This window comes from Chrysemys picta, chromosome 3, assembly GCF_011386835.1.
Source record: "Chrysemys picta bellii isolate R12L10 chromosome 3, ASM1138683v2, whole genome shotgun sequence".
Classification (NCBI taxonomy): domain Eukaryota; kingdom Metazoa; phylum Chordata; order Testudines; family Emydidae; genus Chrysemys; species Chrysemys picta.
In genome coordinates this window covers 193,629,115-193,653,196 of record NC_088793.1, presented here as the reverse complement: position 1 = coordinate 193,653,196, position 24,082 = coordinate 193,629,115, and the positions used below count along the sequence as shown (strand labels likewise).

General features: G+C 41.9%; 1 protein-coding gene across 13 annotated transcripts in view; it reads left to right on the top strand.

Annotated features, from left to right (window-relative positions):
* Positions 1–4,757: 4,757 nt before the first annotated feature.
* AFTPH (aftiphilin) overlaps positions 4,758–24,082 on the top strand; it is a 61,519-nt gene continuing 42,194 nt past the window's right edge. For 3 of the 13 annotated variants that reach the window (XM_005287224.4, XM_005287221.4, XM_005287218.4), the window contains exons 1-2: positions 4,781–5,088; positions 21,689–23,586. In XM_005287224.4, coding sequence (XP_005287281.1) covers positions 21,721–23,586 — 1,866 coding nt within the window. In that variant the 5' untranslated portion in view covers positions 4,781–5,088; positions 21,689–21,720. Of the gene's footprint in view, positions 5,089–5,445; positions 5,596–16,754; positions 16,821–21,688; positions 23,587–24,082 lie in introns of those variants that run through there. The other 10 variants (XM_065589697.1, XM_065589694.1, XM_065589696.1 and 7 more) reach the window with 9 other exon arrangements.

Sequence of the window (24,082 nt, the reverse complement as noted above, 5' to 3'; positions counted from 1 at the left end):
TTTTATGATTATGAGTTTGTATAGCAGGGAAACTGTGGTAGGTGCTGTACAATATATAGTTAGTTCACTGAAGTCAAAAGAGTCACAGCAGGGAAGAACTGGTCTCCCATTATATGTTACTTAGATTCAGGCTATGCAGTTCAAATAACTTTAAGTACTTTAAACTAGGAGAATATTTACTAATACTATGTACAGATTTGCAATTTTAAAAAATCTGAATATAAATTTTATTGCAATTTACATAGTGTGAATACTTACTGTTTTTTCATCAGTATTCTTTCGTGTATAACCTCTTTCACTCATTTTCCAAGGGTTGTTCTCCCTCCATCTTGCTCTAAATCTGAAAGAGAAAATAGAAGATTTTAAAATAAAACAGCCTAGAATCCTTTCTCCCTGACTCTTTACCCTCCACAAAACACACTTCTCCACAGAGGTTTCAGTATTCCTTCTGAACAACAAATAAATAACATTGTAAAACTGAAACTCTGAACAAGCGTGGATTACTCAACTAAACTACAGCCTGATTACTGTAGTCACTCTTGTACTCCCAGCTGGGTGTTTGTACCCTTCCTCTTCTTCTCCTTAACCTCTGGACATATCCTGAAAACTCTTGTGCATTTTTTGTAATTTCACACTTCTAATCTTCTCTCCTCCTCATCCAAATAGCACACTTGCACCCATTTATTCTTTGACACTGGCAGCTCCAGCAGATTCTGCTGCTTGTGAAATGTATGGTCCTAAATCCTGGTGTGCGCTCTGTATGCTTAGGCCTATGGGGAGCTGAGCTCTTTGCAGTACTGGAGCCTAAGTATTGTGCCCTAACGTCACAAAAGATCCAGGTGGAAAGTGGAGTCCTGACTCCTGGATCCTTTCCTTGAATAGATATAGAAACACGGGAATATAAGAATTGACATACTGGACCAGACCAGTCTTGCATCTGAAGAAGTGAGGTTCCTACCCACGAAAGCTTATGCTCCCTATACTTCTGTTAGTCTTAAAGGTTCCACAGGACCCTCTGTTGCTGGACCAGACCAGTAGTTCATCTAATCCAGTAACCTGTCTCTGACATTGGCCAGAACACTTTCCCCTGCACCTCCTAATTCTTGCACACCCCATCTCTGGTCTCACAAATTCACGGGAATCTCCTCGTCAACCTCCTCTTGGTGCTGGCCAAGATGGCCATGCATCACTCCCAGAGGAAGCTGGATGGGGGAGTGGCTCTGGCAGACCAGGTGCCAGCTCATATCAAGGCTCCAGCCCTCACTGAACCAGGGCCGGCGCAACCTATTAGGCGACCTTGGCGGTTGCCTAGGATGTTAACATTTTCGGGGCGGTGACCGCGGCGGCCGGATCTTCGGCCGCCCCGGTCGTCGTCGGTATTTCGGGGGGCGGGACCTTCTGCCGCCTCTGTCGGGGGCAGTATTTCGGGGGTGGGATCTTCTGCCGCCTAGGGAGGCAAAAAAGCTGGCGGTGCTCCTGCACTCAACACTTACAAATATATAACTGGAAACCAGTCTTGTTTACCTGTGTATTAGCCCTATCAAAATCAATATTAGATGTTAAGTTGATAAGAATGTGTTTAGTGTTTTATAAAATGCTTGTAGGATGCTGCATACTGTATATTTTTCTCACTCAACTATACACCATATTATAATGTAACAGCAGACATTTGCATTATATATACCCCTGTCATTACAACCCATCAAACAAGAAAAAAGCCTTGTGTAATGCAAATGATGGTCTCTTTACAAGAAGATGTTAAATCCTATTCATTAAACACAAATGAGCCATCCTCGATATCCAGGATCAGACTTTAAGTGCATTCCTCCTCTCCCACAGCCGCTCCATGAAGAAGGGACCTGCATGGGAACTGTTGCTGTCCGCTTGGGTTCTGTGAGAAGCTATAAATACAAACACAAGGAAAATTCTTTATCTCTGGACTGTTTGGGTTCTAACAGGGTAGAATAACCAAACAAGACGGAGATCCCTCAAGTTACTCTGGGTAGCCCTAAAAGACTTTTGGGAAACCGGCAGATTAATCTCTAATACTGTTTGAACATACATCTGTGACTCACCTGTACATATATTTTTATCTGCTTTGACCTTTCAATAACTCTCATTCCTTTTTCTTAGGTAATGAGCCTTTAGGTAGTTGGCTAAACTATAGAATTGGCTACCAGAGTTGTCTTTGGTGTGAGACCTAAGATGGAGATCAACCTGGTGAGTGACTGGTCTCTTGGGACTGGGTGCAATGTGAATATTGTGATTTTTTTCAGTGTAAGTGCCCATTCATTACATAGTTCATCCAGCTTGCCTGGGTGGCAAGATAGACTGGCATGTCTAAGGGGACTGTCTGTGACTCCATTATAAGACTATTGTAGTACTTTGGGAGTTCACATTTGGTCCTGAGTTGGTGAAATCTAACTATAGAACATACCACCAGTTTGGGGTGTCTGCCCTGCTTTCGACAGTCTGTCCTGTCATGGTCGTGAGCCACTGCAGACAGTGTGACGGGATTACTTTTGTGAGTGTGGGGACTATTTTGGTCCCTTATGTGATCAGTTCTCTGGGCAGAGTTCCTTCTGAGCAGTATCCACTGACTCGTTAGATGCCTTTGAAGAGCAGTGGGCTCTATCCAGTGTTCTTTGCTCAGTGTCCCCTTCTGGTTCCCTGATTTTTAACCTTTAACCTCATCCCCTTTCCTGTTTTCTACTTCATTGTCTCATGTAGTCACTTGTGGGCTGGGCTGAGTGTATGGAAGTGACTACATGAGACAACGAGGGGGTGAGCCTTTAGTAGGGGGAGGCCTAGAACCCCTTGTCCAAGTACCCACAAATAGGATATTGGTCATAACCTGATGTTCCAGAGGAAAGTGCAAGAAACCTGACAGAAAACAACCATGGAATAACTTACCCACCAGGAAATTTCAGCCTAACTCCCAGAAGTTAGAGGCTGGGTTATACCATGAAATGAGGGTTTATAACTCTGTATGTTCTTGTTACTTGTATCCACTTCTAGTCCTTTGTGACTCATGATACCCTTTTGACCTAAGGTGACCAGATGTCCCGATTTTATAGGGACAGTCCTGATATTTGGGACTTTTTCTTATATAGGTTCCTATTACCCCCCACCCTCTGTCCCGATTTTTCACACTTGCTATGTGGTCACCCTATTTTGACCTCAATGGGGCAGTGAGTTCCACAGGCTAATCATGAATTGTGTAAACAAGCACTGTGTCTTTTTTTATCGGTTTTGAATTTGTTACCTTCCAATTTCATTGAATGTCTCCCCTTGTCCTTGCGTTATGAGACAAGTAGAACAGAAGATTCCAATCTACCTTCTCCATACAAAATAAAAAATTGTATACTTTTATCATGTCTCCTCTTTTCACCTCCTCTCTAAGGTAAGCAATTTCCATCTTTTCAGACTCTCTTTATAAGAGTCTTTCCATGTCCCGACTCAATCTTGTTGGTCTCATTTCTGAACCCCCTCCATTACAACTACATATCACTTTTTCTGCAGGCAGCAGCATGGATCTGGGGAAAGAGAAACATAGTACAAACTCTTCTCCCCCATAACACCCTTGGTCTTAAATTTCATGATAGCAAGCCCATAGCCACAAGGTGTTAATTTTCCTTCATTTTAAATTCCTTGGGAGACCACACTGTCCTATTTCTGTGGCAGAGGCTGATAAGTGCCTAGAAAGGCTGAACAAGGGGCTGAGATTTGCTCTGTCTCTGCATGAGCTTGGGTGAGCCACCTACTCTCTGCACCTCACTCCTGCACCACTGGGGGCATTACAGCATCAGCTCTTAGAGTCACGTGATTACATGGGAATCTCAGATTTTATTTTTTAAAAAGATACAATCTCCCATCCTCGTGGCTGGAGTCGAGAAAAATTTGAAAAGGGGGGCACAAATGCTCAGCTACCCAAAGGCAAATAAAAATACCCCCCAAATTAGTATTTGTAAAAGCCTGGTGATTTTTTAAGCTGATCTCCTGATTCCTTGAAGCCTGACTGGTGACTTTTGAATGCACGGGGCTGCCAACAGGGGCTTCGGTCTCCTGCTCTGCGATGGGACTAAGGGCAGGGCAATGGGCTGGGAGTGTGAGGGCAGGGCCGGCTCCAGGTTTTCTGCCACCCAAGCGGAGAAAAAAACAAACAAACAAGCGCGGCAGCGCAATCGCTCCGCTCCACTCTTTGGCGGCAGGTCCTTTGCTCCGAGAGGGACTGAGGGACCGGCCACCGAATTGCAGCCGAAGACCCAGACGTGCCGCCCCAATAGCGGCCGGAGTGCCGCCCCTTGGTATTGGCTGCCCCAAGCACCTGCTTCTTTAGCTGGGGCTTGGAGCTGGCCCTGTGTGTGAGGGCAGTCACCGGCTGGGCCAGGTCCAGGTCCCAAGGCTGTGCAGGGACGGGGCTGACTGGGGGGCCATCACCCCCACACCCCTGCTTCAATCCCTCCCAGCTGCAGGCGCAGCCAGACTCCCCTGGCGTGGGGCTCTCCTTCTCTAGGGCCCAGCCTGAGCCGCGAATTCACCGTTGCCCTCTCAGGGAAAGGGCAACGTGCCCAACTTCAGCATGGCCGCTCGGCCTTCCGTATCGCTTCATAAAGCCACGTCACAGGCAAACGGGCCGCTCTGCCCTAATCTAAGATGGCTCCTATCGCACCCATAAGGAAAAAGGCCAGTTTGCCCGGGTCCAAGATGGCCGCTGAATCCCCTATTCTCACTATAAGGCGACGTGCGATTTGCCCGGGTCCAAGATGGCCGCGGGGCGTGGTGCGTCACTGGAAGCCGCTAGGGCCAGGCTACCGGCTGGGGCTTCCGCGCGGCTCCAGCAGCTGCCGGAAGTGGCGTGTCCGCGGTTGTGAGTCGCGTTGCTTGCTGGGAGAAATGGACTAAGTGGGCGGTGGGGGGAGGGGGCTGGGTTGGACCGAGGCGGGTCCTGTTGCTGCGGGCTTTGACATGGATTCCCCCTGATGGCGGCCGCCCCGGGAGGCCCCAGATAACACCGGCCTGGTCCCTGCGCGGAGCCACCCTCTGCCTGGCCATGCCAGGCCCAGCCGCCCCTGCAGGAGGCCGGAGGTAAGAGACAGCCGGGGCCGGGCCGCTGCGCTCGGGTGACAGCCGGGAGGCGGCCGGGTCAGGGCTGAAAGGTGAGACCCAGCCCGCCCCCGCCCCTGGGGAGAGCGTCCCGCTGCCTTCTCCCGAGAGCAGGCGTTGACTCAGGAGACACCCGCCCCCACTTCCCCACGGTGCCATAGCCCCCTCTCCCCACCACACAGACTGGGGGGCACAGGCACTGCTGTGAGGCGACATCGGGGGGGGGGGGCAAGAAACCCCCCATCTGAGATCACAGGAGGCCCCCACCCACTCCGCCCGTGGAGGGCCCAGAGCCTGCTCCTCTGGTCCTGTGCTAGGTGTGGGTCCGGTTTCTCCTAGGACCGGTGCCAGGCTCTTATCTTCTGACCCAGCGGCTGGTGTGTGAGTGAGTCTGACCAGGGCCTGTAGGTTCCTCAATCGTTTCTTTCCCCACTCCTGTGCCTGGCTGTTAGTGGTGAAGATGGGGAAGGCGGTTTGAAGGGCTGTCTGGTAAGTGCTGTAGAAAATCTTAAATGAAACAGATTGCCTCCCTTGCTGGCTGTCCTTTGGGTCAATAGATCGCCCTTATTAGAGGCAACTGTCACGTAGATGCCCGCTTTCTGTTTAGTTCTCACTGTACTCTAGTGAAGCCATACATCAACAAAACTCAATTGCTTGTTGGACGCATGTCTCGAACTAAAGGTCAGACAAAACTCTTCTACCTATCTTGGAAGATATTCCAAAGTGTTTGCTTAAGATAGGGGTTTCCTGTTAGAAATGGGATTTTTAGTGCGTGTTTTGCTTCTATTTAATTCCATTAAGTGCTATGATTGGAGGATTGGGTAGAGTTGTATATGATATGCTATTGGAAATTTAAATTGTGCTGTGTTGTTAACCAACCAAACTTTTCTTTTTGCCTTTGTATGACAAGGAGTGCTAGACACAATGTTTTAATAATATTCCACAAACAAATTAAGTAGTACTAAAAGTCATGTTATGCTGTTGTTTTTCAAGCAGAGGAAATCTGAAGTGGGCCAAAACAAAATTGTCAAAATGTTAGAATGATTCTGCTTATTATTACATTTCAGCATATACCTGTTTTCAGTATCATACGTGGCTATTTAACACCCTAGACACCATCTCTAATAAGAAAACAACTTTTGTTGAAGAGTAAACACAGTAATGCTGTAGTTATTTCAAAGTGGTCACTGAAGACAAGTGGTTGGTTGGCTGCTTGTTAATAGTGGCCCTGCCTGAATGTTTCACTCTTGACAGTTTCAATTTAATTTCAGTGTACTGCAATATGCAGTTCCTGTTACAGTGAACTTCTGCTCATAAGTTGTTCTGTAGAAAATAAATCATTAAAAGAGGGTCCCACTGTATTACTAAGTAATTTGTTTCTCCCATGGTTTAAATAAAGAACTGCATTTCATTTGAGCTACTTTTTAGAAGTTGAGCTCATTGTAAAGTGATCTTATTGAGTTCTGATTAAAAAATGCTATTGGACTTCTGAGATGTTAAACTTAATTATTTCCTTTTCGTTTATTCAGTAGCCATACTATTATGAAGTAGACTTTTGGAAAATAGCCTACTTAAGCATAGGAAAAAATGCTGGGTTATATGCTATGTGAGTGTGTGTATATGCACACAAACTTGCATTTAGGATGGATTGTTTTAAAAAGTCTTTTGTTTTAATTCCTCAGTATAACAACTCCTATACTGGAAACCAGAGATGTAACTTAAAGAACACAGTATTAATAATTTTTGGGTGGGAAATGGAAGTCACTTTGCTTTTTGTTTTAAGTAGATCTCTTCCTCATGTGTGGTTGAAAGTAAATAAAATGCAGCTAAGAACTTTAAGCAAATTTAAACCACATTAACTTTCATCCGCAGAAAAACTTTGAACTTAAGTAACTAAGCAAGGATACGCCCAAAACAATACACGTAAATTTGTTTTCTTTGACTCACATTAAAAAAAAAATCAGTTTTTCTCTTTATGTTCAACCCACGCAAACTACAGTGCTCAGCTGCTCCTGTAAATGATGAGGTGCTTGAACAGTGTCTTGTTTTTAAGTGAACTTCTTTGTTATAGTAGTTTCTTCTAGAAATACTTTTTTCTAAATTTAAAGGTTTGGGTTGGTGCTACAGGGAACAATTATGTATTGGCAAGGATATCTGCAAGGTGACCTAATAGGTCTTTCCATTTCTATGATTCTAATATTTATTAAATGATTTGAATAATTTGTTTAAAACCTCAGAATCCTTTTCTGAATGAACAGAAGGAAGGAAATTGACTCCATTCACATTAGTGTGTTATGAAGCAGGTAGCTGGGGAAGGAAATGTGAAACCTGAAGTTCATGTTTTCATTAGAAGTCAATGGAAAACAGAGTCTGTTGTTTCAAGTCCTGGACTTATGCAAGTACTACGTTGTTCTTAATATATCAGCTATATAGATAACATCATCTGATAAATGATGAATGATGTAAGTCTACTCTTGCTAAGCTAGTATAACACAATACAGCCTCATGGTGTTTTTTCTTATTATCGGTTGAATGCATGTTTTTGTATGTTTGTTTATTTGCTTTAAAACTGGTGAGCTGTAGCAACAATAAAGCGGAGGCAGCAGTGACTCTTCTGCCTATTGCAACAGTACTCCACTTACCAAACTTTGAGTGAACCTTAAAAATGAGAATTCACCTCTGGGGCTGTCGTCATCTGCTTCTTGCTTTAGTGCATATTAAGTTTGAAGGGTTTGTTATATGTAGCTCAGAGCATATTGTTCTGAAAAATATCTGTAAGAACAGTTGACCCAGGAGAACATAATTCTAAAGGGGTGTAATCCAGTACCTAAAATTTATACTTAAATACTGAGTTTCATGCTGAAAAATATTGCTGACTTAATTGAAAACCGTTCTAAAGTGAAATTTCAGAAGCAGTTAATGCTAAAATTTGTGACTCATCTTGTAATATTTATGTATATTATGGATTAGTAGTTTACTCTGTATGCAACAATACAATGTGTATTACTGCAAATCTAGACCTTAAATTGATTCACAGTCACTGGCTGTAGATAACTATATGAATTATAGAAATACTCATTCTCTGATAGTGAAGTTTTAGAAGATATAGCAACTGAAACTCCGTTATAGATTATTAGGGAAAAGTATTGAATCTGATTTTGTTAAGGGGACACTGTCAATTCGCATTGGGCCAAAAATTTACATTGTATATTTAAGTTTCCAAAATCTGCTAGGACTTGAAACATTAATTTAAGTGAAATTATTTAGCTGTTTTAAAAAATTCCTCAGCCCAACATAATGCTAGTTCCTGAAAACTATAAAGTAAAATTTTAGTCCTATTTCATTGCCCAATTTGCGTGAAATACAAAAAGTAAAACAGCAAAAATTAAATTTATTAACCATGCAACAATTTAAAATCTAATCTAAGATATTATTAGTAACCCAGGAAAGGATTTTTTTCTAAAGTTTAAACTGAGTCTCTCGAGTTTTTATTTATTTATTTATTTGTTTTTAATAACCTAGCACTTGCTAATGGAAGGCTTTGCAGCTTACTGATACCACAGACAATTGATGTAAAATGTTTATAAAGGGATTCAAGAGAAAATGGTATTGATTATTTAAAAATGTTGTGTACATTATGTTTTGTAAATACAAGCAGAGATTAATACAGTTCATATTTTTAGACAAAATGACCATATTGGATCTAGAAAACAGCTATTCTCCTCAACTGTTCAGTGTGTCCAAGCACTAATGGTGTTCTGGAACTCCTGCTGCAGAAAATCTTACTGTTGTGACAGATAGAATCGAAAACATTGATTTATATTTCAGGGCTGTCAAAGGTAAAATCTTCTTGTGGATTTTACTATTATATTGTAACACTGAAAAGAAAATTAGGGTTAGTAATTAAATTTAGAAACAAATATTAATTTATTCCAGTTTGATCAGTAACTCTCTTCCTAGGATTGGTTTTTTGGTAAGTAGGACTCGGAGTGTTGGGAATCAGAAGATGTTTTTTTCTCCTTACTGTCCACTCCAATCATTCTAGAACGAGGAATGGGTTTATATACTGCATCTCTGATTTTTTTAAATAATTTTTTCTTTCATTATTAGCACATCACCAGTGCATTGTCTAATGTTCTGAAGTTATTATTTAGAGGATTAGAAGTAAATATTCAAGGCCATGGCTCTCCTCTCTATTCCTATTCTCAAATGCATCACTTTCATAATGTTTGCTCTGCTGTTGACCCAGGAGCAGTTGATAATTGAATAACTTGAAATTAGTGCTGGTTCAAGGCTTCCACCATATCTTCAGGGTCATGGGGGAAAAATGAGGATTTAGCTTGATAAGCCAGTAATGAGTAGAGTTATAAGAGAGGAAGATGTCTTTCAGGAGAAAACACTTGGATACCCTGAGGATCACAAATCTCATTTTTGTTGAGGTGGTTTTTGTTCCCATTTAAAAAAAAAAAAAAAAAAAAAAAACCACCCTGCAAAGGCAGGAATAAAATGCTGTTGAGGAAGGGGAGATAACAGAAGTTAGTGACTGAGTTAATTTCCCTGCCACTGGCAGGTTTTTTCACCCAAAGCACTTAAATATTTTAGTGATTGGTGCTAAAGAAATCTCTAACAACACATTTTTTGATCATTTTTTTTCTTTAATCTGCTTTCAGGTGTCTCAAGTGATAGGCTTTCTTCACTTCCCCCAGGGAGAATCAAATGTTACAACATTTTATTGTTGGAATGTCTTGCTAATCAGCTTCAATTTTTCACTTAACTTCTTCCAACTACTTTTAATTATACTTTTTTACCATCTTAAATAGTTATCTCCCTCCTTGATGTTTACACCTTTCAATATTTCTCCCCTTTAGCTCTTTTCTTTCCTTGTTAGTCAATTCCTGGCCTCCTAATTTTGTAGCTCTTCTACAGCCTGCCTCTGAAATTGGATGCTCAGAACTGAGCACACTATTTTGAGTATTGTCTCAAGAGCTACATAGAAAAGGAGGTAAACCCTTGATGCCTCTGTGTACATTTCCCAACATTACATTGGTCTTTTTTTCCTGCCATGTCACATTACAAACTAGCTGTAGCTGTGTAGTTGACAAAGCCGGGCTGTCACAGGGCAGGTGTGGGGCTCCAGCTAGAGCCTGTTCCCCTCTGGACTCCCCATTCCCAGCCATGCTGTGTCCGCCCCACTCAGTCTGTCTGCTGCCTGGGCTCCCTGCTCCGAGCTGGGCTGCACCTGCACCGCGGGGAGTCCTTGGTGCTGCCTGGAAGCTCCTGCTCCCCACCGCAGCTAGGCTCTCTGCAGGGAGCCAGGAGCTGTAGAGTAGTCACTGAGCTCCCCACCGGCTGCCTGGAGGCTGCCAGCTCCCCACAGGGAGGCCAGTGGCTTCACAGATGCTCCCAGGAGCCACCCGGACTCCAGGCACGGAGCTCACAGCTGGGAGCCCAACTGTGGCAGGGAGCCGAGAGCCCCAGGAGGCAGCTGGGATTCCGGCGGTGGGGAAGCAGCATGTGGCGCTGAGAGCCCAGGCTCTCAGCCCCCCAGACTGCCCCTCTTAAGTTGGTGGAAGAACTCCTGGTGAGACACGCACCACCAACAAAAGGAGGGTAAAGTGCACTGTTCCCTTTAATTTTTTATGTCTATGTGCGGAATGAATTTTGTTATGTGCACCAATATGGAGGTGATGTGTGACATATCCCCTTCATATTGGTGCACATAACAAAATTCATGTGGTTGAACCCATTGCCCCCCCAGAGTGTGGGAGAGGGCTCAGGGCTGGGGCAGACGATTGGGGTGCAGGGTGTGTATGGGCTCGGGTGTGGCTGGGGATGAGGGGTTGGGGGTGTAGGAGGGGGCTGGGGCAGAGGTTTGGGGTATAGGCTCTGGGGTGGGGCTGGGGATCAGGGGTTTGGGGTGCAGGTTGCTCTTGGGCTGCGGTGGGGAGAGAGGACTCCCCCCAGCCCTCTCTCACCACAGCAGCTCGGGGCTGGGGGAGAAGTGCCTTTCTGCGGCAGCTCCAGCAGGGCTGCACCAGGCCAAGGGAGGGGCTCCTCTCCCCAGCAGCTCTGGCGGTCCTGGGCCGGGCCAAGGGAGGGGCTCCTCTCCCCCAGCCGCAGCAAGTACACAGCAGGGCTGTGCTGGGGCTCAGGGCTGCAGTGGGGAGAGATGCCTCTCCCCACTGCGACAGGCCCATGCTAGGGGAGAGGCATCTCTCCCCACTGCAGCCCTGAGCCCCTGCGTGGGGTTTAATAGGCAGCTGCACGGCCACGCAGTTTAGAGGGAACTTAGGTAGAGTGGACCTGAACCACCACAGTAATTACTGTGTTGGTTGTAAGTCGACCTAACATAGGTCAACTTAGTTTCTAGTATAGACATGCCCTTAGAAGGAGGTCTGTGGAAGTTGATGTAACTTATGCTTTGTTTTCCAGCCTGCACTCACCTGCCTCCTACACATTGCCTATGAATTTGGCCCACAGTTTAAATATAAAGGAGTCTAAATTGGTGTAACTCTCAAACCATGAACGAGAAGTAACTAAGGGAACAGTAAATGAATGTGTAAATTTAAAGTAAGGGATAGTCTACTTTAATTTACACTTTCTTCATTTCCAAGTAGTTGGTAGAACATGTAAATTACACAAACTCCCACTCCCTTTATGCTCACACAGTGTTAAGTGCTTCTAGAATGGTTGGAGGTATCTAAGGATGTCTGACTTATACCATCTTAAAAATCACCTCTAAATTTGGCTCGTAGAGTTTGAGATTTATCTGAGGTTATGTCTGAAGTACAGTCTATGTCGGCAAAATTGTGTCACTCAGGGGTGTGAATATTCTACCCCCCACGAGAGACGGAGTCACTGGCAGAACTGAATTTGGAAATGGGACTTCCCAAACCTATGCTTAGGGCTGGTCCCCACTATGGGGAGACTGCCACTGCTGCAATCGATGCAGCAGGGATTGATTTAGCGGGTCTAGTGAAGACCCACTAAATTGATGGCAGAGCACTCTCCGGTCGACCCTGATACTCCAGCTCTCTGAGAAGAGTAAGGGAAGTCGATCGGAGAGCATCTCCTGTCAACACAGTGCAGTGAAGACACTAGAGTAAGTCAATCTAAGCTACGTCGACACTAGCTACGTTATTCATGTAGCTGGAATAGTGTAATTTAGGTTGATTTTACCCCAGAAGTGAAGACAACCCCTTAGTCCATTGGACCACTCAAACCTGTCATCTGTCACTCTTTGGCCTCTTTCAACATTATTGCTTTCCAGTTTTCACTCTCCCATTGAATATTTGTATTTCAGATTAAATTTCTTGAGATGTATATACTTTCGTATTTTTTATTTAGAAACTGATGAAACTAAGAGCCGGTAAAACATAACTCACCTTGATCAAAATTAAATATTCAGAATTATTGCTCTTGTTTGCCTTTAAAATAAAATACAAATGTTCATTTGCATGGTGTTGTCAGTGAATCCTTTCAATAGCAGTAAGCTTGTCAGTTATAAAGCTTTATAATTGATAGACATTGAAATATAAAGTTACAAGTTGAAAACTTGAAACCAGTTTGCAACAAGTCATGTAACAAGAAAGTAAGCTTGGCATAACAATTCTTTTGAATGGTAGGTGAAAGACTGTAATGGACCTGCCTAAGAGAGAAGTTTGCAGGTTTTAATGGTCCTCATGGAAAACGAGCTCTTTGTGCAGGTTCTCCAAACATATATTCTTGCACTTCATGCAGCAATAGTGGAAAACATGTATCTGTATAACATATATATATATATATGTGTATATATATGTGTGTATATATATATAAAGATAAAGGAAGCAAAACGTTATAGACTATACTGAATATGGGCCAAACCAATTTTATTTTTAAAACTTAGCTTAGGTGTGTGGTCAGCTCTGGGAGAAGCTATATGATTTGCATCACTCAACACTGACCTCTGTGGATCAAAATAAGCTTTATGTAATTCAAATGGAAATACAGTCCTCTCCTTTTAACACAGAAGCTGTGGTTGTTGAGACGGGAGAACTAGGACTCCTCATCATAGTACAGTCTGCTCCTCTAAGGCTATGGCTACACTACAGAGCTTACAGCGGCACAGCTGTGCCACTGTAGCGCTGTTAATGCAGATGCTGTAAGCAGAAGGGAGAGAGCTCTCCTGTCGACTTAATTCCTTCAGCCCCTGCTAGCAGCAGTAGCTATGTCCATGAGAGAAGCTCTGTCTACGCCGACGCATAGGTAACTTACGTCGCTCAGGGGATTGCCTTATTCACACTCCTGAGCGACATAACTTATACCAACATAAGCTATAGTGTGTACATAGGGAAGACAGTTGCCTCTTCGTGTTGGAGACTGAGAAGACTTAGAACAAAAAAGACTTAGAACATTACATGATGCTTGTGATATAACCACTGCTTTTTATAATCATACAGATATGGAAAGATCACTAATGACAGTTAATGTTTTTCTTCAGTATATGTCTGAATAGGCATTGGAAGTTAAAATTCACACTCTATAGGGGAGGATAGGAGTGTGACTCTTCAATCCAGTTCACTTACTGTAGCAATTGATCTTTCAATTTTTCTGACTTTGAGTATAAAAAGAGAATTGGAGCTGCTCAGAAGGAGGATAACTATTGTTGAAGATACATTTTGTATTGAGAAGAAACTGATCTCTCTGATATATCTAAGTATCATTCTAAAAGTGAGTTTGTGGAAGTGTCCAAGCAAACAGTTTAGAGGTGAACAGTCAAGGACACATTCCATTACCTCACGTTTAAAAAAAAAAAAAAAAAAAAACTCTACTGCCAGAAATCCAGGTTAGTACAAGCTTCAACCCATGGAAATAATTGCCTCCCTTACATCCTCTCACACACAGTGGCACTTTCTACAAAAAATAATCCATCCTTATTTTAAACCAATTGCAGATAAAGCTCTGTTCATAAATTCATGTTTCCAGAATTTTCAAATGATTGGATTTTGGAAAAAGCTCTGAAATAGAAGTTTAGGAGAGCTATCTTCTCTAAGGGTAGGGTGGGATAATTTTATATATTTCTCTCAAGGAGTTAACCAAGGCACATATGTGTCTAAATGGCTCTAATTGGGCGGACACAAACCCCACAGAAAGATAGATGGAATACCTGTTTTGCCAGATTGTATAGGCAGTGGTTTTCAACCAGGGGTGCGCAGAGGTCTTCCATGCAGTACATCAGCTCATCTAGATATTTGCCTAGTTTTACAACAGGCTACATAAAAAGCACTAGAGAAGTCAGTACAAGCCAGAATGGGACAGACAGTGATTTGTTTATACTGCTTTATATATTAAACTTGGAAATGTAAATAAAATATTTGTTCCAGTTGATTTACTTTATAATTATACGGAAAAAAAGAAAGTGAGCAATTTTTCAGTAATAGTGTGCTGTGACACTTTTGTATTTGTATGTCTGATTTTGTAAGCAAGTCGTTTTTCAAGTGAGGTGAAACTTGGGAGTATACAACACAAATCAGACTCCTGAAAGGGGTACAATAGTCTGGAAAGGTTGAGAGCCACTGGCCTAGAGTGTGACTCAGAAGATGTTTAAACTGAGAATAGAATTCTCTATCACAAAAGATAAACCCACAATTCTAGCTCTTAGACTCCATTTGAGATGTCAGACAAAAGCAGGGATTGACAACTAAAGGAATTAATGAAGAAAGCTGTCATGCTGAAAAGCCACAGATTTTACAGAATGTTAATGTCTGAGTGAATGACAGTGGATTCACTTCAATAGTTTATGGCTTGGGAGGGGAAAGCTGTCACTGTAAATCCTCCTCTTTTTTAGATTCTGAATTTTTAAAGAAATTTAGCCTATGGGCTGAAAATTCTAACGCTCGTTTCCATTTCATAGTGAGAGTTGATAGTATTGCCATCTCTTAAATTGAAAAGTGTAATCACATTCAGTTTTTGCCATTTGAGTTAGCCAACCTTAGGAAAAAAGGCATGATTTTTCCACTGAATTTTTAACTTCATATACTTCGTCTTCAAATTCTTGAAAAAAACTGATTTATCCTTTTATGTACTGTGATGCATCTTTCTTATGCCCCTGTGCATTAGTAAATACTACGTATGTATGTATGTAGCTCTACTTATTACATTCCCAATAAGAGGACACTGCTGGGGGGTGGGGAGGGGTTGGAGGGAGGGGGAGAAGAGAACAGTTGGAGGAGCTGAAGGAGGTACCTGCATCAAGGGTACTTACTGGAGGGTGGGGGGTAGTTTCACTCCCTGTCACAGTTGCAGGGTGGCTGGCATAAGCCTATGACGCAGTGACAGCCGTCCCTCAGTGCCTCCATGCAAGACCCCCCTCCCAAGGGCTGGGAGCTGGGGCCTGGGTAGGTGGGATCCGGCAGCTGTGGCTGCAAGGAATGGACCAATGAACTGCCAATGCAGGGAAGGGACCAATCAGAAAGTGGACCAGTCAGGGCTCTTTCTGAGCTCCAGCGTCTGCTCTGAAAAAATCTCGGACATTGCCTGTTATTTGAAAAATCCACCTGGATAGAGGCTCAATAAAGAGGCAATATCTGGGAAAAACCAGACGTATGGTAACCCTAGCTCTTCTCTATTCGTTACAATTGAAACACGTGTGTGATCTCAAACATCAGAGCTTCCAAATAAGTCATATGATATACATGTATGTAGTTGAATATGCAGTTAGATTATTTTTAAAAAGACATTTATTTTACATGGGGCTAGATTATAAAGTTAAACGTACAAACACTAAGACAAGATGCGAATTGACAAAGTTATGATTGCTGAAGGTCACCGTAACTTGACATTTCTCAAGTCTTGACCATGTAAAATCATTTGCAGATCCTGTTGAAGGATCTGTGCTTTAAACAGTTCCATTGTGTTGCTGTGTACTAATTACTAAACAGTTGATCTATTTTATTCCATTTTAGTGGTGGATTAAGTGATCCCTGTTTCGTTTTTAAAAAGCTTTGAGATAAACACTATATATACACGTAAACTCATCTTTGGTAGGGACATTGTCTAGAAATAAGAACTGTTTCTTTTAAATTCATTGGTTTTTGCTGTTCATTTCTCACCTGAAATCCTAATCCTTGGTGTTTGACATCACAGTTTTACTAGCTGTGGAGATAAATGTGGTTTTTGAAAGGATTGAATTCATGTGATGTATAAGAAGCAGGAACAGTGAATCTGATTTCATGCAAATCCCTGAATTTAAAAAAGGCAAATTCTCCACACGTGGTGATAGTGCAAAATAGATATACTGTAGGCAGAATGTTTTCTAAACAAAATGCTTTCAAGTTTAAGCAAGGCTTCTGACTCTAATCTTTTGAGGATTAATTTTGGTGCATCTTTCAATTAACATAGAAAATTTGAAATAGCAGCACAAGGGTTTTAACCTTCTTTTGCTACTGAAAATGTAGCTGTCTCGGACTCAGATCGTGTACAGTCAATGTTTTGTGGAATCTCTGGACTTTTTAGTCAATTTGGTGACATTTTAAAAAGTTTGCAGGGAAAATGTTAGCAAGACATTGGCCCATATCTTGCATAAACTAGAAGGTTTCTCTAATTACCTTTCTCCCACAGTCATTTATTTTCCCTCCCTTTGTTCATATCCATGTACCCTGATGATGCAGATGGAACCCACTTCTCAGCCCTTTGCTGCTTCTCTGCCAACCAGATGGACCACTGAATTGTATAAGGTACTGTTTTTCTGGGAGCTAATAGTACTACCTTTACAGCTCTTTAAAAACTTGATGGCCTCTTGAATGAGAAGAGCAAACCAGACTTTTGTTTTATTACTGAACTAACATAGCTACATACACTTCACAATACACCACATGTTTGTTAGGTCTATCAATATCTATTCTAATGTATTTTATTAAATTTGGGGGGTGCAGTGGGGAGCTGAGAATCCAGACAGCTGCCAGGCTCCCAGCAGGGAGCTGCGTGTAGAACTGCCAGTCCTGGCTCTCAGGCTCCCACACTGCCCCTCTTACGTCAGTGGAAGTGCTCCTGGTGAGCACGTGCACCACTGACAGAAAGAGGGCAGTGTGGACACGAACCAGTAATTATTGCGGTGGCTGTAAGTCGACCTATATAGGACTTAAGTTTGTAGTGTAGACATGCCCTCAGCAGTTGTTCTCCTATGTATTTTAAACCTTACTTAAAACCAAGGGCTTGTCTATACTACAGAATTAGGTCGACCTACAGCCACTGCAGTAATTCAATTGGCTGTTGGTGTCCACACTACCCTCCTTCTGCCAGTGGTGTATGTCCTCACCTGGAGCACTTGTACCGACTGAAGTGGAACATTGTGGGATACAGACAGCCAGGTGTGGGACACTGACAGCTGTGTGGGGCTCACAGCTGGAGCCCTCCACCTGCCCTGGTGTGACAGCCTGAGCTGTGAAATTGAACCCCAGGTGGGGTTCACATCAGGAAGCCTACCAGCAGTGGAAGTTAACATTCTTGTCAATTTCACGGCTCCAGCTGAGTGTGAGGGGCTGTAGAGGGGAGGCAGTGACAGCTGTGAAACTGATAAGAATGACAGCCAATGTAAGTAACAGTGTCTACAGGACAATGCATCTCCCTAACTCCACTGACATTAACTCCACCTCCATGAGAGATACAGCACTTATGTCGGTGTAGCAGGCAACTTACTTTGGCAGAAGCAGCATTCTAGTGTAGACACTGAGGTAAGCTGCTTTAAGTCGACCTAACTGTAGTGCAGGCCAAACATTTGTAAGTGGCTGACGTAAGTGGCCTGCTATAGCAACATAACTACCAGCAGTGAAATTGTCAGTTTCACGGCTCCAGCTGTGAGTGCCAGGTTGCTGGGAGCAGGGACAGTTCTGAAATTGAGAAGCCTGCTGGTAGGCTCCGTGCTGTGAAATTGAGCTGGCGCCGGGCTCACAGCTCAGGCTGGCGCCCTGGGGCGGGTGAGGGGCTCAAGCTGTGAGCCCCATGCGACTGTCAGCGCCCCACAATGCTCCACTTCAGTTGGTGCAAGCGCTCTTGGTGAGGAGAGGGGACACCAAAAGCTGATTGAATGATTGCAGTGGCTGTAGGTTGACCTAAATAATGTAAACCTAATTTTGAAGTGTAGATAAGTCCTTTGTCTCTGAGGGTATTAGGGGAAAGCATCCTATAGGTGTCCCTTCAGACAGTATGTTCAATGCTTCTTTAACTAATCAGCGGAGGTTATATTGATGAGAGACTGTAACCCTCTCCCATCCATCCCCTAGGCTGAGCATGCTGTTTCTGCAGACTCTAACTTCCAGTTTCTACCTATTTAGAGAGGAAAGTTTGAAAAATCTGTTTCCCACAGCATACTGACTTTCTAAAAAAAAAAAAAAACCCACACTGCCAATTTCTGTATAATAATGGCATTTCCCCCCCACCTGCACCAATAGACTGAAATATGTCCTGCTGAGTGAGATGATGTAAGTTTCTTCCTTTTAAGAAAGAGTCACCCCATATTGGGACTAGATAAATCCACAGTATGGATTTGATTTTCCTACAAAATATAAACATCAGTACTTCAACTATCTTCCATGCTCTAGTACTTTTATTCCTGTTTTGCTAGTTGGGATAAAAATGTATGAAAGGCTCAATGGTACGTACACATCTATCTCTTTCCAGTTACAGATGTTCTAGCTTGATGGACTGACTTTGCTGTATTGTACTGTCAAGGGATTTAGCTGCTAACTGAAAATTCAGTGAGCAGAAAGGATGAAGTGATAAAACTGTGCCAGAATTGCAGTTGGACTGTTTCATAAAACTTGTTTCAATGACTTTCATAATACGCTTTCTTGACCTGATGATTATTCCTTTTTAGAACCATTTTAGTACAACCTGATTATCCAGAATGGATTCAAAGAAGTAGAGAAATAGCTAGTAAACTAGCTTTTTAAAAATAGTTGTTTACTGTACTGAAACCTAAAAATTACTTGGATCTCCTGGAGCTAGGGAACTTCAGTTTCAAGATAACGGAAAGCTAGAATGTCAGCACAGTTTATGCCAATCTACATTACAATATCTAATTTTAAAAAAATGTTTTGCAGAACTGTTGGGGTGGTATTTTTAAAGCTTAACGTAAATATTTTAAGAGTATTTTTACTTCAGTAAATCCGTGGACCCTTGAAACTGATGATGTAAATGTTATTTGTTGCAGTTAGGCCATTTTGGTAGTCATTTTGGGTGTTTTTAAAAGAAAGCGTGGCATTACAGATCTGTCTATGGATGGCTTGGAGTGGAGGGGGAAGGAGAACATACAGTACACATGGGAAACATTGGGTTTAGTTTGCTGCTGCTCCAGTAACTTTTGTAACAAATATTAAACCCTGCAATAATGTGATGGAAAATTACTATTGAGGTTTGCAGTGTTGTCACATTTTCAAGGTAATGGCACCTGTGTGTTCCCCTTGAGGGGACCCACTTAAAGACTTCTGACTCCCAGCCATCACCTTTACTGCGTAGAGGCCTGCATCTCACTCCCTTTTAACTGACGGTTTTAAGGCTGCACAGCTCCCTGACCTATACTCTGATATCTTCAGCAAACCAGTCTCCTAAAAGGCCATTTGTTTTCTCTCAGAGGGCTATGGCCAGTGTATTGCTGGCAGTTACAAGTTGCCATGCACATTTATTCTTAAGGTAAAACATGACAGAGAAAGCATAAAAAAATAAAATAACCTACACGCAGCTCATGAGAGGTCACCCCCAGCTCCAACATAGGGTTCTAGTAGGCCTCAGTCCTTCAGACCCCACAACTGGGTTTTTCCTGTGGTTACCAAGTTCACATCAGTCTTAAGATCAGACGCGAGGCTGGGCAGATCTACCATTTGATTATATAGTTTGGGCCTTTGGTCTCCAGTCTCCAGAAATGTGTAATCACCAGTTGATGGCCTTCTCCTCATGATGTAGCTTCAGAAAGCTGGGTTTTTTTTTTTTCATAACCAAAGTCATGGCATTACCCGTTCCTCAGGAAATCCATTTAACACATGTTGGCCCAAAAGTCCATTCTGGTCTGGCACATTTCAATATAGCCATTTTTGTACAGGAAATAAATATTATGGTGTATGTACAGCTCCAATACCTACGTTGAACAATGGTCATGATTTGTGAACAGTAAATGTTACACTTCATGAGTACTCCTATTTTGTAAAGTGTAAAGACTGCTTTGAAACTTGCATTCTAAAGGAAGAGCCCTGTCTCCCACCAGATTAAATGGCATAAACACCTAACCATGTGTAAATAGCAATAAACGCAGTGGGAACTTGCAGCTTATGCAATATTGAAATTTTTTAAACCATTTAAAATAAAAGATTGAGATTTTCTTTCAAAATAACTGTTACTAAAGTAGCTTACAGTTTAAGATTAAATAAGTCTATTTATTTCTAAGGTATTTATAAAGCACCCAATCACCATAGTACCTAGGCACTGAAAACACTAAAATGTGGAGTATAAGACTTCTAAAAAATTGGACCTTTCTGTGGTTTAGTGGTTTTCAGTTGAATATTTTAAAGATAATCCTAGCTTCTGCTTTTGTGGATAAACTTTAATGAAAAGGTTACTTTTGCATTAGGCTTTGATGGTACCTATAGTAGCAGTTCTCAGCTGATGGATTGTGACCTGAAAATGAGTTGGAGCAGTTGCTTAGTAAGTGGTGCACGCTGGCTGAGAACTATAAAATCCTATGGTCTGTAAAATCCAACTGAAGCCTGGGTTTGAGGAGAAGGAACTCCAGGCTCCCACTCACTATCCATTCAGCTCCTGTCCCCCTTTCCCCTACCATTCCAAAGCTAGGATCCTGTGGAGCTATCTTTGTGAGGAGAGTGCCATGCAAGAGGGGAGAATTCCCCATTTTTTTTGATGTACAAACCATAAAATGGCTTAATATTTTCCTATAATCCTCTACACACCCAAAAGATTGTGAAGTGTAATGTGTCAAGTGTATTTTTCGACATCTTGTGCGTCACAGGCCAAGAGACATTAAGAACCACTGAAGGCCATTTTGACCACCTCTGTAGAGAGTTCCTTAGCTTGTCAAGACAAATGTGTGTCATGTCTTTGGGATTCTTTTTGGTGTTGAATCTTGATGTAATCCTCCAGCAGTTAACAGGAAGTCTTAACTGTGTGGTGATTTTTGTGACGATATATTTAAAAAAAAAAAAAAAAAAGGGCACTAGAAAGTTTCACTCATGCTATTTTTGCCCCCTTTATAAAGTCCTTCACAGTCATCAAAGGTCTACATTTTGACCATTCCTCTCAATAATTGGTTTGTTAAAGCTACATCAGACACATCCTGTCTAAAGCACCGAGATAAATGTGGTGCAATCTGTAGCACATTTTGTGAATACTTTATCTGATGACAGGATACAACTGTTTCCCTTTTCTAATGTTGCCCATGCACTGCTTATATCATTTTTTCTTTACATGAAATGTGAAACAGAATAAAATATTACACACACACACTAGCAATCTCACTTTTTTACAGTATAACTGTAAACTGCATAATAAATGTCAGTTTTTTGTCAGAAAAGTAATAATGTCCTTTTTCCCTTTGTAGGTATAAATTAACCTTCTAAAAGGAATTCAACAATGGAACCAGACATAATTCGGATGTACTCTTCTTCCCCTCCTCCACTAGACAATGGTGCTGATGAGGATGACGATGATGAATTTGGGGAATTTGGTGGATTCTCTGGTGTTGGCACTTCTGGCGTAGGTTTTGCTGATTTTGATGCACCAGACTACAGTAATTCAAAGGAGGAATTTATACCAACAAACCATTTTATGCCAATTCACGATTACTCTGACAATGGAGATAGCCTTGCAACCTTTAACTCTGTTAAAAATGGTAAAGATAAAGACTGCATTGCAGAACTTCCTAAACCCGCTAAAGAACTCTCTGATATATCAACTAAAACCAGCAAAGAAAAATGTAAATCTAGAACTTCAGGTACTTCCTTTGATGTTAATCTGGAAGATGTAAAGAGAATAGGGGAACAAAAAGAGAACATTGGAAAAGCAGAGGGTTTCTCCTCTGAAGGCCTTAGAACTGATATGAAAGTTACAGGTCAGAACCAGCAAATAGACACTTGTAATGGTGAGAAACTCCCATGTCTAGAGATTCTAACAAATGGTTTTGCAGCATTGGATTCTGTAAATCCTCAGGGAATAGAAGATCTGGACAGCATCAGTGACTCAAAGGGACTAAAAACTACTAGCACTCATAGCACCGAGTTAAGTTTAGACTCTGTGCCTACCCCAGCTGAGGATTTTGCAGATTTTGCTGCATTCTCAAACAATGAAACAATCCATTTAGAAGAACCAGAACATAAAATATGCAAAGTTTTTAATGAAAGAGAAGCACTGAATGTACAGGAAAACCATATAATAAATAGAGTGGCTGAACAAAGTATTATGAAGGAAGAGTCTTCAGATAGAAGCTATGAATATGAAGGAGAGACTTGCACTGAAGATGAGCCAGCTTGCATTTCAGAAACCAGTTTAGTCGATAATGAAGTCGGTAGTAATTGTGAGCAAGACTCTACAGCACTGGACCATAATGACTTCATCATTTGTAGCACACCCCAAACAACTGAGATTTCAATAGGCACTACTGAAAATGCAGAAAACACTGGAAGGCGAAAATATTGTGACAGTGGGAACAGCAAAGAACTTGATTTTTCTAGGGCTGATGATTCTTCAGAAAGTATCAACTTTACTAAAATTCAAAACCCCACCAGTGATCCTGAAGAAGAAACTGATTTGGGTGATTTTGAAGATGTAAAGAATGGTGAAAGTAGCACTGAATTTCTGTCTTGTAGTGATACAAATGAAGATGAATTTGGTGATTTTGGCACAGTCAGTGGTGCATCTCCTGCTTTTATTAGCGATACTCAAGAGTCCGTGAATGATTCAAGCTTAGAAGAATCTTCTGAACCATCTGCACACTTCAGTGAGCCAAGTGGTAAATTTGGTGAGTTTAGGGATATAAATATTGTGTTAACTGTTGACAAACAAAAGTTAGATCCGTCTGAACTAAATCAGACATTAGAATATAGAGCTACCAATACGCTTTCTGACTTGGAAGTCCCACCTCTTGCTGAGTTGGAAAATGGAGAGAATAGTGAATTTGGAGAGTTTGATTCAGTGCCAAAACCTCAAGATGAGTGCAGTACTTTTCAGGACTCTGACGACTTTGCAGACTTCAGTTCAGCTGGTTGTAACGAAGCTGCAGAGTGGAATGCTTTTGAAGATGAACAGAAAGAAAGCTGTTACTGGGCTGCTTTTGGAGATGAACAAGCTGCTGAATCTCATTATAGAAAAGAGACATGGCAGTCACATAGGACAGATCCATCTCTTAGTATTGACAGCCCGGTGACCCATCAGACTGAGGGTGTTGCTTTGACATCTTTCCAGGGAGCTGCCAGTAGGCGAGAATCAGCACCTTCAATTCAGGTAACTTTCTATATTTTGTCCCTTTTGGGGATTTTTAAAAATTGCTTTATAAGCCTTAACATCACTCAAAAGAGTACTTTTTATCTTCTAATCCATTGTGCATGCAATTCTTTCCCAGTGCACATTTTTGAATATGTGTGAAGCAGTAGCTTTTGTGTATTTCACAAAGAATACTTGTTACAAGAATTTTTATTTGGTTCTTGGAAAATGTATTCCTTCCACAGATATATTCCTCTGACAGATGTAGAACTCCTTTGAAGTTTCCATTATGAGATGCTCTTACAGACTCTCCACCGTGTCATCTTTCAGCTGTTTCATAGATTTACTTACTATTTTGGGGTTTAGAAACAGCTTCAGTGGTTTTCATTATCATTTGATGCCCAGATGCAAAATAATACAATGGTGTTCTTTTTAAATAAATACTTTTTAAAAAGAGTAATTGAAAGCTGATAGGTCTCCCACTCCCTGAAATGTAGTCTAAGATAAGTGACCGATA